This window comes from Prionailurus viverrinus, chromosome B3 (genome assembly GCF_022837055.1).
Source record: "Prionailurus viverrinus isolate Anna chromosome B3, UM_Priviv_1.0, whole genome shotgun sequence".
In the NCBI taxonomy this organism is placed as follows: Eukaryota; Metazoa; Chordata; class Mammalia; order Carnivora; family Felidae; genus Prionailurus; species Prionailurus viverrinus.
In genome coordinates this window covers 79879943-79897572 of record NC_062566.1, presented here as the reverse complement: position 1 = coordinate 79897572, position 17630 = coordinate 79879943, and the positions used below count along the sequence as shown (strand labels likewise).

General features: G+C 36.8%; 1 protein-coding gene across 1 annotated transcript in view; it reads left to right on the top strand.

Moving 5' to 3' along the window:
• The window catches only part of LOC125168936 (uncharacterized), a 42486-nt gene extending 26204 nt beyond the window's left edge, over positions 1–16282 (top strand). The window contains exons 4-8 of the mRNA XM_047864450.1: positions 112–233; positions 1922–2032; positions 10060–10166; positions 13812–13902; positions 16142–16282. Coding sequence (XP_047720406.1) covers positions 112–233; positions 1922–2032; positions 10060–10166; positions 13812–13902; positions 16142–16258 — 548 coding nt within the window. The 3' untranslated portion in view covers positions 16259–16282. The remainder of the gene's footprint in view (positions 1–111; positions 234–1921; positions 2033–10059; positions 10167–13811; positions 13903–16141) is intronic.
• The last annotated feature ends 1348 nt before the right edge of the window (positions 16283–17630 follow it).

The window sequence follows — 17630 nt, the reverse complement described above, 5'->3', positions numbered from 1 at the left end:
AAAAGAAAAAAGAAATATGCTTTATAAATTTGGTTAAAAGAATTAAAAATACAGAAGAGAATATTTAATACCCAAGTACAATTTGATGTTTATTCTGTTCTAATTCTCCAGGATTTATTTCTCATTCCTTCTCCCTCATGGAATTGAAGTTCATTTATCATCATGTCCTCCCTGATCTGTCGGGAAAGGTCTTGGTTGACGTTGGCTCCAGGCTTGGCACAGTCCTTTATGGGGTAAAGTCCAGCTTGTGGACACACTCAACATTTGGAAAATACTTTCTTCTCCTGCTAGCAACAATTTTTCCTGCCACCATCCAAGGTGACAGCTTGGCTTTATTTATTAGAGTAACAGAATAATGATGTTAAAATAGTATACTGGACTTGGAATTTCAAAGGCCAGCTCTCTGATATCCTTTACTAGTTTGCCTCTGTGACACAAATGAAGGAATAGCAACAAAACAGAAGCAGGTGACCCTCATAACACTTTGCTGTTTTGCCCATCACTACTGATGGACTGAGGTTTGGTAAGAGCTTTTAGTAAAACTTTTATAAAATTTACCTAACCTAGGAAATTGCATATGGCCATAACCAAGTCACTTAACACCCTCGCTTCAAGCTCCTCACCTGTAAATAAGCTAACTAAATAATATCCAAGGACACATCTTGCTCCAATTTTCTGTGATTCAAGTTTGAACGGAGACATTTGTTTCTGAAGTATCACTTCAAGGTGGCTTTTTAAAAAAATTCAAATCACGAGTATTTCTAATGTTCTTAAATGGTTTTATCAAAAAACTTAAATGTGGTTTCTGGTTGTCATTAGCAGACTTGTTAAAACATGTGGCCAACAGCAGTAGAGACTCATACCAGAAACAGACACCATCAGTTCCCAGCATCCGTTGCTGCTCTAATCAGAAAGTTAACTCTTTAGTGCTTAGTTTATGTTTTAGTGTTAAGACTTACATTCTATAATTAGTAATGATATCTGTAGTAGAAAATACAGATTGTCAGATGGTTTTGTTTGGAGAACATTAGAGATTATGATTGTTTACCATATTTGCTCCACTCTTGTCCATTTTCTGATTTGTTGGAAGAGTATATAGCTGAAAGAAATCTGGCTGTGCAGGTATGTGGCAGCGTTAATAAATTTAAACATATTGTCATTTTTCTCCATATTAATATGGTTAATGATTCAACAGAAATTTTTGAATACCTACATATGTTCTGTTGAACATATTCTAAAAATCCATCATGAGCTGTGAATACAAATCTGGTTTATACATGGGTGTTAGTTGATGTAAAATGATATTCAGAATATGATTTGCCTTTCCTTCCACATTATTTTTTTTGTAATTGCGACCAAAAATGGATACGTTATAGTATCTAGTCCGTTCTTGATTGTTCTTGTTGACTGATTGGTCAGTTATCTTTGGCAGATTGCAGACACCAGACTGACTTCCCTAAGCCCAACAGGACACATCTCCAGCCACCTTCCTTTAGTGTCAAACTGTGCATGATTTTCCATTATATTCCCCACGGGTTAACTCCTTTCTTGATTTCCCCTGATAAAACTTTCCAAGAAATTAAAGAAATAGGGATTTAAACAGAGAATCTGTATGTGATCACTTTTCTCACTTCCAACTTTGTTGAATGCACGGCTTTATCAGGAAAGATAAGAAGAGATCAATCTTTCAAAACATGATTGCTTTTAAATAATAGAAATTAATAAACTACAATCAAGGTCTTGATCAGTAAGAGTCTTTAAGTTCTTGAAGTTGTAGGTTTTACATACACTACAAGTTATTATTTTTCATTTTATTTTTACTTTATTGAATTCCATTTTTTTAAAGTTTGATTTTTTAAATTTTAGGTAGAAATGAACTCACAGTTAATTAATTTGCATCACAGTATGTCTTCTTTTTCAGGGTTATCTTTACAGTTCAGCACTGCAACTATATGGAGTAGAATTGAATGGAGATTTCTGCCAGTTGCAGGAAATGGTTATTAAAAAATACCAGTTCACTGACAGAATAAAGGTACCCTTTATTTATTTATTTATTTATTTATTTATTTATTTATTTATTTATGAGGGACAGTTGACACAAAGCATTACATTAGTTTCAGGTGTACAACATGGTGGTTGACAAGTCTGTACATTATTCTGTGCTCACCATGAGCATAGGTACCATCTGTCCCCACACAGCACTATTACAGTACCATTGACTGTGTTTCCTAAGCTGTATTAAAGGTACCCTTTTAAATATACGTTCTGTTATAGGGGCGCCTGGGTGGTTCAGTCAGTTAAGCGTCTGACTTCGGCTTAGGTCATGGTCTCGCGGTCCGTGAGTTCAAGCCCCGCGTCGGGCTCTGTGCTGACAGCTTAGATCCTGGAGCCTGCTTCAGATTCTGTGTGTGTGTGTTTCTCTCTCTTTGCACTTCCCCTGCTCGCTCGCTCTCTCTCTCTCAAAAATAAATAAACATTAAAAATTAAATATATATATGTATATTTCTGTTGTCTATCTTATACCATAATTTAGCCAAGTTTCTTCTGAATTGGAGTTAGAAAATCTTTTTGAATCTATTCTTGGTTGCTGTTGTGTAGAAATAGGTGGAGTTGACTTAATATTTTAAAACATTAATAAAGATGAATGTAATTATAATTATCTTCCACTCCTATTTCTCTTCCTCCCCAGTGTTATTAGAAAGTGGAATTTTTTTCTTAATCTCTTTCATCTCCACTTTAGTACAGTTTTGGTAACATTTTTGAACCTTAAGATGTTGGTCAGAAGTGTATTTAATTAAATTCTTACGTTGAAAGTAAGCAAAAAAATTAATGCTCTCAGTTCTTTATCTTCTTTTTCTAAGCTTTCAGGAGGCTTTGTGGATGCCACAGAATGGCGGTTCAAGGGGAATGATGCCCTGGGTTGGGCTACAACAGAAATTTTCTCTTTTTCTGTATGTAAGGGCAAAAATAACCAAAAGGGGGAAAGGAAGTTTTTTGCTTAATGCAGTAATTCTTACCCTTTGAGTGACAATCTTATACTTCTAGTGGCAACGCAGGGAAATATTGAGCATCGAAGGCTCTCTGGTGTTAAGGGCAATCTGATGTTGAAAGACATCTCAGTACAATTGAGGTCTAGTCTTCCCCTTTCTTACTGAAGGAAATTTTTTCATGGTCTTCCTCCTTCCAAACTTTCTTTTTTCTCTCTCTCTCTGTCTCTTTCTCATCTTAGAAATAGACAAATGATTAAAGTAAATTTATTGTCCAGTAAAAAAATTCATGGGTTGTTCTCACTATCCCATATTTAGTGAACGAAAACACATTGCTCTTGGATAATAAGAATCACATAACTAACAGTAGTGTTGATTTCATTGGAAATTGAGATTTAAAAATTAGGACCTCTGGAGCACCTGGGTGGCTTAGTTGGTTAAGCGTCTGATGTCACTTCAGGTCGTGATCTCATGGTTTATGAGTTTGAACCCCACATTGGGCTCTCTGCTGTCAGCAGAGGCTGCTTGGGATCCTCTGCACCCTTTTCTCTCTGCCCCTCCCCCATTCACGTGCTCATTCTCTGTCAAAAATAAACATTAAAAAAATGTTTTTTTAATAAATAAAAATCAGGACCTCTGAGAATCATAGTTTATAAATGGACAACCAAATACTTTATTATTTTTTTTTTAAAGAAGATGATAAAGTTATATAAAACATTTACGGGGTGCCCAAGTGGCTCAGTTGGTTAAGTATCTGACTTGATTTCATCTCAGGTCATGATTTCAGTTTGTGAGGTTGAGGCCCAAATGGGGTGCTGTGCTGACCTCACAGAGCCTGCTTGGGATTCTCTCTCTCCCTGTCTCTCTCTGCCCCTCCCCTGCTCATGTGCATGCTCTCCCTTTCTAAATAAATGAACTTAAAAAAAAAAAAAAGCATTTATTTACATTTTAAAAGATTTTTACCCCTTACTTTTCAAAGGAGTATATGTGGATGCATGCCCATCCCACATACTTTCCCAGCTTGTGGCTTCGGTGGCTATTAGTAACCCAATGGCAGAAAGCTGTTTTTATACCATTTTATTGGCAACCTTCACAGTTTCCTTCCTTGATGCTAAAGATAATTGTTGTGTTTGAGAGGCCCTAAGATCAACAGAAAGGAATTGTAGGAGTATTTTTTATAGTATCTGTTGAAACCCACCCACCCTTTAAGGCTCAGTCTCTGTGTTTTGTTTTGTTGTAGTTTGTGTTTGGTCTTTTTTGACAGGACTTTCCTCAGAAGTCTAAGAATCCTTGGTTGTCTGTTCATACTTGAAACTGAGAAACAAAAAGTCTGGTTGAATTTCTCAGCACTTAGGTGGGGATTCTGAGCACTGTGGGCTTCACTGTTGAGTGATCTTGTTTGGGTAGTTAATTAGTTGGAGAATATCTGATAAAGTAGCTTAAGATCTTTCCTCTTGGGCTTGTCTGATTGCCCGGAGAAAACCTTTCCAGTCTCCTTACTAAATGGCAAACAACATCCTGGGGACTGAGGGATAGAGGAAAAGAATTGAGACGTGAGGGATTCACAGCATCCTGTCTGCGTTATTTCCTTACTTCCCTTGTTTTCAGTACATTAGCCTTTCTTTCAGCTAGTCCTGATATCCCCTGACCCAGACACCTTTGCATTTTATCCTTTGCAGAGAATAAACCTCTGTTGCTGGGGAGGGCAGAGGTGTATAGGGGTCTGGGTGCTTCTAAAACTGACTTTCAACCAAATTACCTTATTTTTAGCATTTGTCTGTACTCCTTCACCCAGAAATGCCCAGTATCACCAAATATAAGCCTTTTAAAGATTCTGTAGTATAAATCAAGGCTGGATCTTTGCTTTCTATATGTCTAGAAATATATAGAATATATGTATATTATAGATATATATGTGCTTATATATAGATACATATTTTTATTCTATATAAAATTATAGATATATGTATAGAATTATGTATATAACTAAATATGTAGAATTATAGATATGTATAGAATATTTAGAATTATAGATACATAATCTACTTAGAAATCAGATTTTTCTGGTCCTAAATTCCTTATTAGTTCCTCTTTTTTTCCTAACATACTAATTTTTTTTAGATTTTATTTTAAGTAATCTCTACACCCAACATGGGGCTTGAACTTACAACCCTGAGATCAAGAGTCTCATGCTCTACCAACTGAGCTGGCCAAAGCACCCCCTTAACTTATAAATTTTATGTCTGTTGTTTGCTTTCCTATTCTCTTCATCCTTGTAGGTATACATCTTCTTTTCTAAAAACCCTATATTTTTATTATAATGGGGTTTCAGGAAAGTACTAGAGTACATACCATGTGTCTTACGCACTTTATGAAAAGACCCATTGATTTAAATTCTTCCCTTTCTTTTAGGCTAAAGGTGAATTTTCCTTTATTCATATCTTGCTTATTCCTTTGATGGGATTTAGAGTTACCAGCATAGCTGTTTCATCCCATTACTAGATTATAAAGTATTTGAGTATAGATAGTGTATCTCATTCATCATGTTATATCTCCTTGCATAGTATCTTATATATAGGAGGTGTCCATTAAAAATTGGTTAAATTGATTTTGGTTGGCTTGTGGCCTTTGCCTTGTTAGCATTCCAGTTTGTCCAGAGCCATTTTGAGGGGTTGCCCTGGGACCTCTATTGGTTGCCATAATTAATTGATGCACCATATTTTTTTACCCTATCTGTGGGATGAGGTGTGAGAGAGTGAACAGAGATAGGAAAGAAAAAGAGGAAACTATATGAGAGCTATACTATATCCATAGGTTAATTTGCATACCTATTTCATATCTCAGCAACATGTTTAGAAAGTTTAAAGTGAGGGGAGCTTGGGTGGCTGGGTCAGTTGGGTGTCAGACTTTGGCTCTGATCATGATCTCACAGTTCATGGGTTCTAGCCCCCACATCGGGCTCTGTGCTGACAGCTCAGAGCCTAGAGCCTGTTTCAAATTCTGTACCTCCCTCTCTCTTGCCCTTCCCCCACTCATGTTCTGTCTCTCAGAAATAAACGTTAAAAAAAATTTTTTTTTTCAACGTTTATTTTTGGGACAGAGAGAGACAGAGCATGAACGGGGGAGGGGCAGAGAGAGAGGGAGACACAGAATTGGAAACAGGCTCCAGGCTCTGAGCCATCAGCCCAGAGCCTGACGCAGGGCTCGAACTCACGGACCGCGAGATCGTGACCTGGCTGAAGTCGTATGCTTAACCGACTGCGCCACCCAGGTGCCCCCCAAAAAAATTTTTTTTTAAGAAATTTTAAAATGAGTGTTTTCTAAGTGTGTTCAGGAACAACATGTCAAAGGTGTGGTTCAGAGACTACAGACCCACTTAATTTAAACTATTTTAGTATTTTTACTACTTAAAGAATAAAATATGTTAAGAATCAAGGGTGCTTGGGTGACCCAGATGATTAAGCATCTGAATTGATTTTGGCTCAGGTCGGGATTTCACAGTTCAGTTGGGCATCTGACTTCGGCTCAGGTCATGATCTCTCCGTTAATGGGTTTGAGCCTTGTGTCAGGCTCTGTACTAACAACACGGAGCCTGCTTGGGATTCTCTCTCCCTCTCTCTGCCCCTCCCCTGCTCATGCTCGCTCCAAATAAATAAATAAATAAATAAATAAATAAATAAAACTTAACAATAAATTTTTTTTAATATGTTAAGAATCAGACTCTACAACATTCTGAACAGTATTTATTTGTAAGACCAAAGAAATCATATGATACAAAATAGTTTAACTTTTTCTCTTCTTTTTAAAATGAAAAGAGGTTTGTTCTGGGGCATCTGGGTGGCTCAGTTGGTTAAGCCTCCGACTTCAACTCAGGTCATGATCTCACAGATCGTGAGTTCAAGCCCTGAGATGGGCTCTGTGCTGACAGCCTGGAGCCTGGAGCCCACTTCCAGTTCTGTGTCTCCCTCTCTATCTGCCCCTTCACTGATCACACTCTGTCTCTCTCTCTCTCCAAAATAAATAAACATTTAAAAAAATTTTTTTAAAGAAAAGAGGTTTGTTTTGCTCTTCAGAAAATAGATGTTTTCTCTTGTTATCTTGCCTGTGCTCTGTAAGATTTGTTGATTCTGGTCTAGGTTAATTTTTTGAGGTATATAGTTTTTTGTTTTTTGTTTTTTGTTTTTTTTTTAATTTTTGTTTTTCAACGTTTATTTATTTTTGGGACAGAGAGAGACAGAGCCTGAACGGGGGAGGGGCAGAGAGAGAGGGAGACACAGAATCGGAAACAGGCTCCAGGCTCTGAGCCATCAGCCCAGAGCCTGACGCGGGGCTCGAACTCCCGGACCGCGAGATCGTGACCTGGCTGAAGTCTCAGGCTTAACCGACTGCGCCACCCAGGCGCCCCTATAGTTTTTATTTTTTATTATTAAGTTTTTTGTTCTAATTCCAGTATAGTTAACATACAGTGTTAGATTAGTTTCAGGTGTACAATATAATAATTCAACAATTCTATACATTACTCTGTGTTCATCATGATAAGTGTACTCTTTAATCCCCATCACCTATTTCACCCATCCTCCCACCCACCTCCCCTCTGCTGACCATCAGTTTGTTCTCTAAGGTTAAGATTCCGTTTTTTACTTTGTCTCTCTCTTTTTTCCCTTTATTTGTTTTCATAAATTTCACACTTGAGTGAAATCATATGGTATTTGTCCTTCTCTGACTTATTTCACTTAGCATTATACTCTCTAGCTCCGTCCATGTTACTGCAAATGGCAAATTTCATTCTTGTTTATGACTAATATTCCATTGTGTGTGTGTGTGTGTATATATATATACATATACATGTATATGTATATATATATATATACATATGTATGTATATATATATACACATACATACATATACCACCCCTTCTTTATCCATTCATCTGTTGGTGGACACTGGGACTGCTGCCATAATTTGGGTATTGTAAAGAATGCTGCAGTAAACATAGGGGTGCACGTGTCCCTTTGAATTAGTGCTTTTATATGTTTTCAGTAACTACCCAGTACTGCGAGTAATGGATCATCCAGGAGTCTTATTTTTACCTTTTTGAGGAACCTCCATACTGTTTTCCACAGTGGCTGCCTCAGTTTGCATTCCCACCAGTAGTACATGAAGATTTCTTTTTCTCTATATCCTTGCCAACATTTGTCGTTTCTTGTGTTTTTTATTTTAGTCATTCTGATGGATGTGAAGTGATATCTCATTGTAGTTCTGATTTACATTTCCCTGATGATGAGTAATGTTGAGCATCTTTTCATGTGTCTGTTGGCCATCTATACGTCTTCTTTGGAGAAATGTCTGTTCGTGTCTTCTGCCCATTTAATTGGATTATTTGGTTTTTTGGTGTTGAGTCTTATATGTTCTTTATAGATTTTGGATGCTAACCCTTTATCAGATATGTCATTTGCAAATATCGTTTCCCACTCAGGAGTTTGTCATTTAGTTTTGTTGATTGTTTCCTTTGCTGTACAGAAGCTTTTCATTTTGATATAGTCCCAATAGTTTATTTTTGCTTTTGTTTCCCTTGCCTTGGGAGATCTATCTAGAAAGATGTTGCTATAGCCAGTGTCAGAGAAATTATTACCTGTACTCTCTTCTAGGATTTTTATGGTTTTGGGTCTCACCTTTAGGTCTTTACTCCATTTTGAGTTTATTTCTGCATATGGTGTAAGAAAGGGGTTCAGTTTCATACTTTTGCATGTAGCTGTACAGTTTTCCCAACACCATTTGTTAAAGACACTGTCTTTTTCTTGTTGCATATTCTTGCCTCTTTTGTCAAAGATTAATTGACCACATAGTTGTGGATTTATTTCTGGGTTTTCTATTCTGTTCATTGATTTAGGTGTCTATATTTGTGCCAGAACCATACTGTTTTGATCACTCCAACTTTGTAATACAACTTGAAGTCCAGAATTGTGTTATCTCCAGTTTTGTTTTTCTTTTTCAAGTTTGCTTTGGCCATTTAGGATCCTTTGTGATTCGATACAAAATTTAGGATTGTTTGTTCTAGTTCTGTGAAAATTGCTGTTGGTGTTTTGATAGGGATTCCATTAAGTCTTGTTTTGAGTAGTATAGATATTTTAACAATATTTGTTCTTCCAGCCCATGAACATGAAATGTCTTTCCATTTCTTTGTGTCATCTTGAATTTCTTTCATCAGTGTTTGTTTTCAAAGTACAGGTCTTTAACCTCCATGAATAAATTTATTCCTAGGTATTCTATTGTTTGGGGTATGAGGCATATAGTTAAAAAAAATTTTTTTTCTAATTTTTTTTTTAGTGTTGATGTATTTTTGTGAGAGAGAAACAGAGTGCAAGCAGGGGAGGAGCAGAGAAGGGGGAGACACAGAATCTGAAGCAGGCTTCAGGCTCTGAGCTGTCAGCACAGAACCTGAGCCGAAGTCGGACACCCAACTGACTGAGCCACCCAGGTGCCCCTAGGCGTATAGTTTTTAAATAAATTATCTTGTTAGCTTTTTTAGATAAATAATATATCAAGTAAATTTTAGATGAAAAATTAGACAAAGCCAATAAGCATATTAACATTTTACAATGTATCAATTACTTTTATTGTTTTTATATGATCCCATTTGATTCTGTGAATCATAGTAGATATATTCCAATTTATTTATGAGGATACTGACTGCCTAAGTATACAAACTCCATTGATGATGGAGCCAGAATTTGACCCTAGGGCCTTTGACTCTTAACAATTAATGATATAATCATAGTGAGAAAAAGCTCTGAACTGGAGATTAAAAGACTATAATTATATGAATAAATTTTATATATGTATATATGTATAAATAAATCCATCTGAAACAAATTTTCACAAGTTTATGGTTTTCATTAGATATCAAGTATCTCCCCTAGACAGTACTATTAAATATACTGTTCTTTCTCCCATTTTAAGTAGGTTAACTTCTCATATTGCCTCAACACCATCATTGAACCAATAAATATTTCTTCTTTGGTTATATGATACGGTATCTTTGTTTTCTTAAATGAACTCATTCTTCTTTAGGTGCTTCATGCAGACATCTGTACCCAAGGTTCACTTCTGCAAAATGCTGATGTTATTATAATGAATAACGTCTTCGAATATTTTCTTGATGAGGCAGAACAGGCCAGGTATGTTATTTATTCAAGCAAGAATCTGTTAAACTATATTCAGCAAAGTATGAAAAGGGGTTAGTGGGGCGCTTGGCTGGCTCAGTCAATCAGGCAACTCTTAATGTTTGGGTTATGAGTTCAGGCCCTACGTTGGGTGTAGAGATTACTTAAATAAATGCATATTTTTTTAAAAAAATAAAGGATTGATAAAGTAGAAATACTTTCATATTAAACTATTTTTTAAAACAACCTCAACAAGATTATATTAACAAGGAAATGCATTGTGTATAAAATAAAAATAAACTTTGATTGTCTAACTTTGTAGAATATCACATCTAATTTGCAGGGGGGAGGGTATATATAAAATTATATCATGACTCAAGCACCTGCTTAGCAATCACAGATGCAATAAAATATCTATTCCCGGTGGGCGTTTATACTTACTCTTTTCTGTTTTATTTTCTTTGAAAAAACATCTCATGTGCTATTCTATCACAAAATGATGGGAATTAATTTTTGTGAATATAAAGCAAGATATAAGAATATTCACCAAAATAGTGCTTAATTATCAAACTAAAAATATTTTTAAGGTGGTAATAGTTGGTTCCTAGAGTTATTCCACTCTTCAGGTAATGGAAAAATCAGCAAATCTGTTACCACTTTTTTGACTTCTCTGCCACAGTTTGATGTTTTTTGATCCATCAGGACCAGTAGTTTCCTCTAATTGGAAAATTCCTATGGTCCATAGTCTGAGACACTGATTTTTCTGGCTAGTTAGGATTGCTGGCTTTTTATTTATCATAATGGCATATGTGTACTCTAGATGCAGGAAAGCTCCTTTCCATATGTATGAAAGGGAATTACACAAATGTTTGGATTAGTGTATCAATAAGGTTTCTACTGCAGAGAAATAAAAAGGCATATAGTTACAGACCATAAATAGTTATTACTAAGTGGACTCTCAAATGGCTAAACCTCTTCATCCTGCCACCCTTTTACCTTTTACCCTCACCCTGCCCCCAACTTTCTCCCTCTCTCTCTCTCTCTCTGTCTCTCTCTCACACACACACACACACACAAATACATATATCCAGAGGGTTGATGGGGGGTGGGAGGGAGGGGAAAATGGGTGATGGGCATTGAGGAGGGCACCTGTTGGGATGAGCACTGGGAGCACTGGGTGTTGTATAGAAACCAATTTGACAATAAATTTCATATTAAAAAATATATACATATATCCATACCCATTACTAGTAGGTTAAGGTCACTATGAAATTAACAATTTAAATATTTTAAAAAGAAACTAGTTCAGGGGTGCCTGGGTGGCTCAATGATTAAGCATCCTACTCTTGATTTCAGCTTAGGTTATGATCTCATGGTTCGTGGGATCGTCAGGCTCCGTGACAGTTGTGGAGCCTGCTTGGGATTCTCTCTCTCCCTCTCTATCTGCCCCTCCCCTGCTCACATTCTCCTCTTTCAAAATAAATAAGTTAACATTAAAAAAAGAAAGAAAGAAACTAGTTCAACAGAAAGCTAATCATACAGTCAAAGCTCAGCCACAATGAGTGACAATTTTTGGTCACAGGCTAAAGACCAGAAACACAACATGAGCAAAGTTGTTTTAATAATGGTGCTTTCTGGGGCGCCTGGGTGGCGCAGTCGGTTAAGCGTCCGACTTCAGCCAGGTCACGATCTCACGCTCCGTGAGTTCGAGCCCCGCGTCAGGCTCTGGGCTGATGGCTCAGAGCCTGGAGCCTGTTTCCGATTCTGTGTCTCCCTCTCTCTCTGCCCCTCCCCCGTTCATGCTCTGTCTCTCTCTGTCCCAAAAATAAATAAACGTTGAAAAAAAAAAATTAAAAAAAATAATAATGGTGCTTTCTTTAAACTTAATTTCCAGTGGACAAAGTATGATTAGCTCTTTACCTTTTTAAGTTAATGACCAGTAGCCAAAATATTACATAATTGTTGGAGAATGAAATATTAACCAGGTTTATGTTGTATAAGAAGTTAAAAGAGAAAAACACCTTAAAATCTTTGGAGATTCATTGTAGAAAGATTTAGACTACTGAAGACTGGTGAAAGCTACTGGTGAACTTGATATTGGAAATACTGCTGAATGTTTGGGCTGTTTTAAAAGCTTTCTTGGTACATTCAGTCACAAACTCTCATTGTTCAGTGAATAGGTTTTGGCCACATATGTTGGTTCGGTCATTTCTCCTAAATTAGTCTAGTGCAATGAAGTCTAAATATATGCAGGTTATAGTCATGAATGACAGTATATAAGAGAATGTTTAGAACACATAGTAAAGTATTCTGACATTGGAATCATTCTGAAGAAACTGATCATTTAGCTGTATTAATTCTGTATTGTACTAAGTGAAAAGGAACAGATGGCATTACATACAGCCTCCAAAGACTTGTAGTCTTAATTAGAATCTGGGACAAGTGGGATGATATTGCTATAGGAGTTAGTATATAAGAGAAAACAGAAATATATCATAATAATAGAAAATGTATACTCAGGAAAGTCTGAGTCTTCAGAATAAGTTAGATCTCATTGCAGGGTAACACCCCAGATTTGTAGAGTAATTGTTAGTTTCAAAGGTGCCTCAATGCATTTTTTTGTTAGGTAAAACAGATACAACTCCTACAGTGACAGCTTACCAGTATTTTGAGAGCCATGACCAACCGTGCCAATTTACTCAGCTTCTTCATTCTTATTAAATAAACTTGTAAAATACATCATTTTTAAGGCACCACATCAAAACAATAGCTCTAACCCAAGCACAGGGACTGTTATCAAGCACTGCTACATGATTTTAGATCTAGCCTAAGAAAAAAGAACATTTGTATCATTTTTCCTAATAAACTCCAGAATACTAAACCTAATAAATTGTTGTAACTAAAATAAATACAAATGACACTGCTGCCCACGTGCCTGTTGCAAGGGATGCCCATCCCTGCTTTGCTGACCATTGCTCCCCAGTAGCAGGGTGCACTGTCGAGACTCGTGTACGTGAGAATCCAGTTCATGTCTGCATTAAAGTGAGTCAGAACTGCTCAGGTGTTGCCCTCTGGCACATACATATGTACATGGTATTTCGTTGTGCTTTCAACCAGGCTGGCCCCACTAAACCATATTGTCCAGAAGTCTTTCCATTAAATATTTTTGACAACCAAATAAAGTATGATTTCACTCTTGATGTTATTTTTAAAAATGTAATCTACATATTCTGCTTTATTGTTAGCTTTTTCTTGGTTTCTGGCTTCTGTGGCCTTTCTCTACGTCCCTTCTCCCCTCTCTGCCTCTCCCCAGCCCTTTTCCATCCGCAGATCCAGTTTTGACACACTTCATCAAAAGTTTAAGGGGCGTTAACTGCTGATCCACCTTTACCTTGTGTATTGGTCCTGAGAACTGAGTTTTTGCCTTACAGTACCTGGTAGTAACACAAATCCCCATCTTGCTAAATCTCTTCAATACTGAACTGAAAAATTTCCCAATTTCTAATTTGCTGCTATAGTCCTGTTTCCTGCAGGCAAACACTTTTGCCCACCTGGATTTCTGGTATTACTTATGCTGCATTTTCTCTTGTCATTTTCTTTTTTTTTTAATGTGTTCAGTATCTGGTAAAACCTAAAATATAAGTTTTTAATATGTTGCAGAGCCTGGGAATATATCAGCCATAATGTAAGGAAACAAGGATCCTTATTAGTAACAGTACCAAGCCTTGAAGATTCTCTCTCAAGTCTTCAGGTATGTAAGCCTCTTTCCCAGCATTTTTATTGTCAAAACTTTTCTTCTGCTTTTTTCTTTTTTTTTTTTTTTAAACATTTTTATTTATTTTAGAGAGACAGAGCATGAGCAGGGGAGGGGCAAAAAGAGAGGGAGACACAGAATCCGAAGCAGGCTCCAGGTTCTGAGCTGTCAGCACAGAGCCTAACTCAGGGCTCAGACCCATGAACTCATGACCTGAGCCGAAGTTGTCCGCTTAACCGACTGAGCCGCCCAGGTGCCCCTCTTCTACTTTTTCTGGTAGCTATTACAATATTCTGGAAATGCATTTTCTGGATATAGTGACATATGATTGAAAGAATGCAAAAGCCTGTGGCTTAAGAACTGGTTTGTAGTTTTTTCATTGACCTCAAGAGCTCAGAAGTTATAATTCTTATCTTGGTATTGATTCCTTTGCTTCTCCACCTGGTTTTTCCAACTGGGGGGTTACAGTTTTAGGTTAACAAATGCTCTTAAATGTATGTAAGAAGCTTAGAACACCCACATCATAACATTTCCCTTAGAACAAAAGGAACAGAGTTGTTCAAGGCTTCTAGAATAAGATATGTAGATTGGAGGTCCATGTACTCTGTGTAGTTTGGAATCTTATGCAGTCCACTTCTTTGTTCCTCAGATTCTCCGTATAAAATAAGCCCAGAGCACCTGAGTGGCTCAGTAGGTTGAACATACAACTTTGGCTAAAGTCGTGATCTCATCATGGATTTGAGTCCCATGTCTGGCTTTGTGTTGACAGGGTGGAGGCTGCTCTGGATTCTCTGTCTACCTCTCTCTCTGCCCCTCTCCAACAGGCTTTCTCTCTCTTTCTCAAAAATAAACATTTTTTTGAAAACGACAGACTTTTAAAAATAAAATAAATAAGGCCCATACTTACTAAGTTTCAACCCAATAAATTGACCTTTATATAAAGATTCATTAGTATTTATAAAGTTCTTAGAGACCCCCAGATGAAAGATACTGTTGTATTTCTCAATAATGGAGTGCTATAGTTTTTTTTCGTAGCGCTTTCCTTACCTATAAGCACTGCCAAATTTAAGTATCTATTTCTTTCTTAAAAAAAGACTAAACAATCATCAATAATACTGTAAGAACTTTTTGTTAACCATCTAAATTACAAAAGTAATTCATGTTTGCCATAAAAAGGGAAATAATCCTGAGATATATTAAAAAAAGATGTTAATCTCCCCATTCCCTCCATTTAATTCTTTTCCGGAGAGACCCATCTCATGAGTGGTATAATCCTACCATACTTTTCCATGCTTATAAAAATGTGTCTTTTAAATATATGGTCTCCAATTTATTATTTCTATATAGATTTGAAGTAACTTGGTGAATTTTCACTTAACAAAATAGTAATTTTCACGCTAAATATGTAAATCTGTCTAGATAACCACTGGAAATTATTACTTAAGAATACATAAGTATTCATACATAAATTTATACATAAATTTTTTAATAACTTCATTGCTTTCTTGTTTAATGAATCTTCTTTAACCAGATATATTCATTGGTGTCTCTAGAATTTCTGCGCCATGGAGACTCAAGTTTACAATGCAGAGGAAGGTGGGGGGAGCAGATAAAAGTTATGGGGGGGGGAGTAGATTAGCCCTTCTCATGCAGTCCCTTAGCACCATCACTGTGTATGTATGAATAGTTTTTTCTGTTCTCTGTGTATTCTCATTGTTCTAGTCTTTTATTGTTTAAACCTAATAATAATTATTAAACTAGTTACATTAAAACAATTATTCTGCATTTTCTTTTTTCTTTCAAGTTCCAAAATCATAGTAAATTAAATCCTGAATCCACAGACCTGCCATGTAGTACAGCAAAGAATTGTTCATATGAGGGGCACCTGGGTGGCTCAGTCAGTTGAGTGTCTGGCTCTTGGTTTTGGATCAGGTCATGATCTCATGGTTTCATGAGTTCGAGCCCTGCGTCAGTCTCTGCACTGGCAGCACAGAGCCTGCTTGGGATTCTCTCTGTCTCCCTCTGTGCCCCTCCCCCACTTGCGCTGTCTGTGTCTCTCTCAAAATAAATAAATAAACTTTAAAAATATTGTTCATATAACACTGTGTAAACTTAGTCCTGCTCATTGTAAAAAAATCTCTTGTATTCAGTTACTTAGTTCATCATGATTTCTTGAGTTCCAGAGAACAGGATCATTCTGCAGTTTACATGTGTTTTTATAATCTTTCTCTTCCAGATTAATATACAGTTATCTCCCTGGGTTGAAGAGGTACCATTGAACTACGATGTATACCCAGAAAAGCATATTGACAGAGAAGCTCTTGAACAAATTCATTTGTATAAGATTCTGTGACATTAAAATAGTCCTATCTCAGTATAATGTTTTGTGGTGTATATTACAAATTAATTTTTTAAAAATCTCCCCAATACCCTAACATATGTTTCTGTATTTTCCTTTCTAGTCTTTGTATATATGTTTACATATTTGTAAATAGTTGTATGGGTATATATAAATATACATAGTTGTGTATAGACACATAGTTGTGTCTGTATACAACTTTGATTTCTGTGATAGTTTAATTAAATATCGGAATATTTTTGGTTTTCCCATTTCTTTTATCTTGTTTAAAACATAAATATAGGGGCATCTGGGTTGCTCAGTTGCTTAAATGTCCGACTCAGGTCATGATCTGAGGGTCGTGAGATGGAGCCCAACGTTGGGCTCCATGCTGAGGGTGGAGCCTGCTTGGGATTCATTCTCCCTCCCTCTCTCTCTCTCCCTCCCTCCCTCCCTCCCTTTGCCCCTCTCCCCCTCTTTCTCTCTCTCTCTCAAATAAATAAACAAACAAACCACATAAATATGTCTTTCTTTAGTCACTAACTCTGCATATCAATCCAGATAGGACAAGAAAGATCAGAAGGTATTTTTATCACAAAAGAAGGGTAGAGGGGAAGAAGGTAGGTTACATTCGATCCCATTTATTAGATCTCTATTCTGTAAGATTCCTTGTATACAGCTTTATGTGAAAAGGCTAGCACAAGGACTAAAATAAAAAATAAGATACTTTTAGCTGTTATTTGTATGACTATTTTATACATAATTAAATGTATCGGTTTACTGTAATAGCATATATTTAGGCACTTAAATTTCAAACACAACAAACAATACTAATGTAGCAAATACATAAGATACAAATAGTAATCACACATGAAAAAATAAGTTTATTAGTAACAGTGCATAATTACAGAACGTTTATTGAATTTCACTTGATTGTGTACCTATTCTTTTTAATAGGTTTTTTTTTTTAATATTTATTTATTTTAGAGAGAGAGAGACAGAGTATGAGCAGGAGAGGGGCAGAGAGAGAGAGACATAGAATCTCAAGCAGGCTCCAGGCTCTGTGCTGTCAGCACAGAGCCCAACACAGCAAACCCATGAACCACAAGATCATGACCTGAGCTAAAGTCAGACACTTAACCAACTGAGCCACCCAAGCATACCAATTAGGCACCTTTTCTTAAGAAACTATATTTCTGGGGGCACCTGGGTGGCGCAGTCGGTTAAGCGTCCGACTTCAGCCAGGTCACGATCTCGTGCTCCGTGAGTTCGAGCCCCGCGTCAGGCTCTGGGCTGATGGCTCAGAGCCTGGAGCCTGCTTCCGATTCTGTGTCTCCCTCTCTCTCTGCCCCTCCCCTGTTCATGCTCTGTCTCTCTCTGTCCCCCC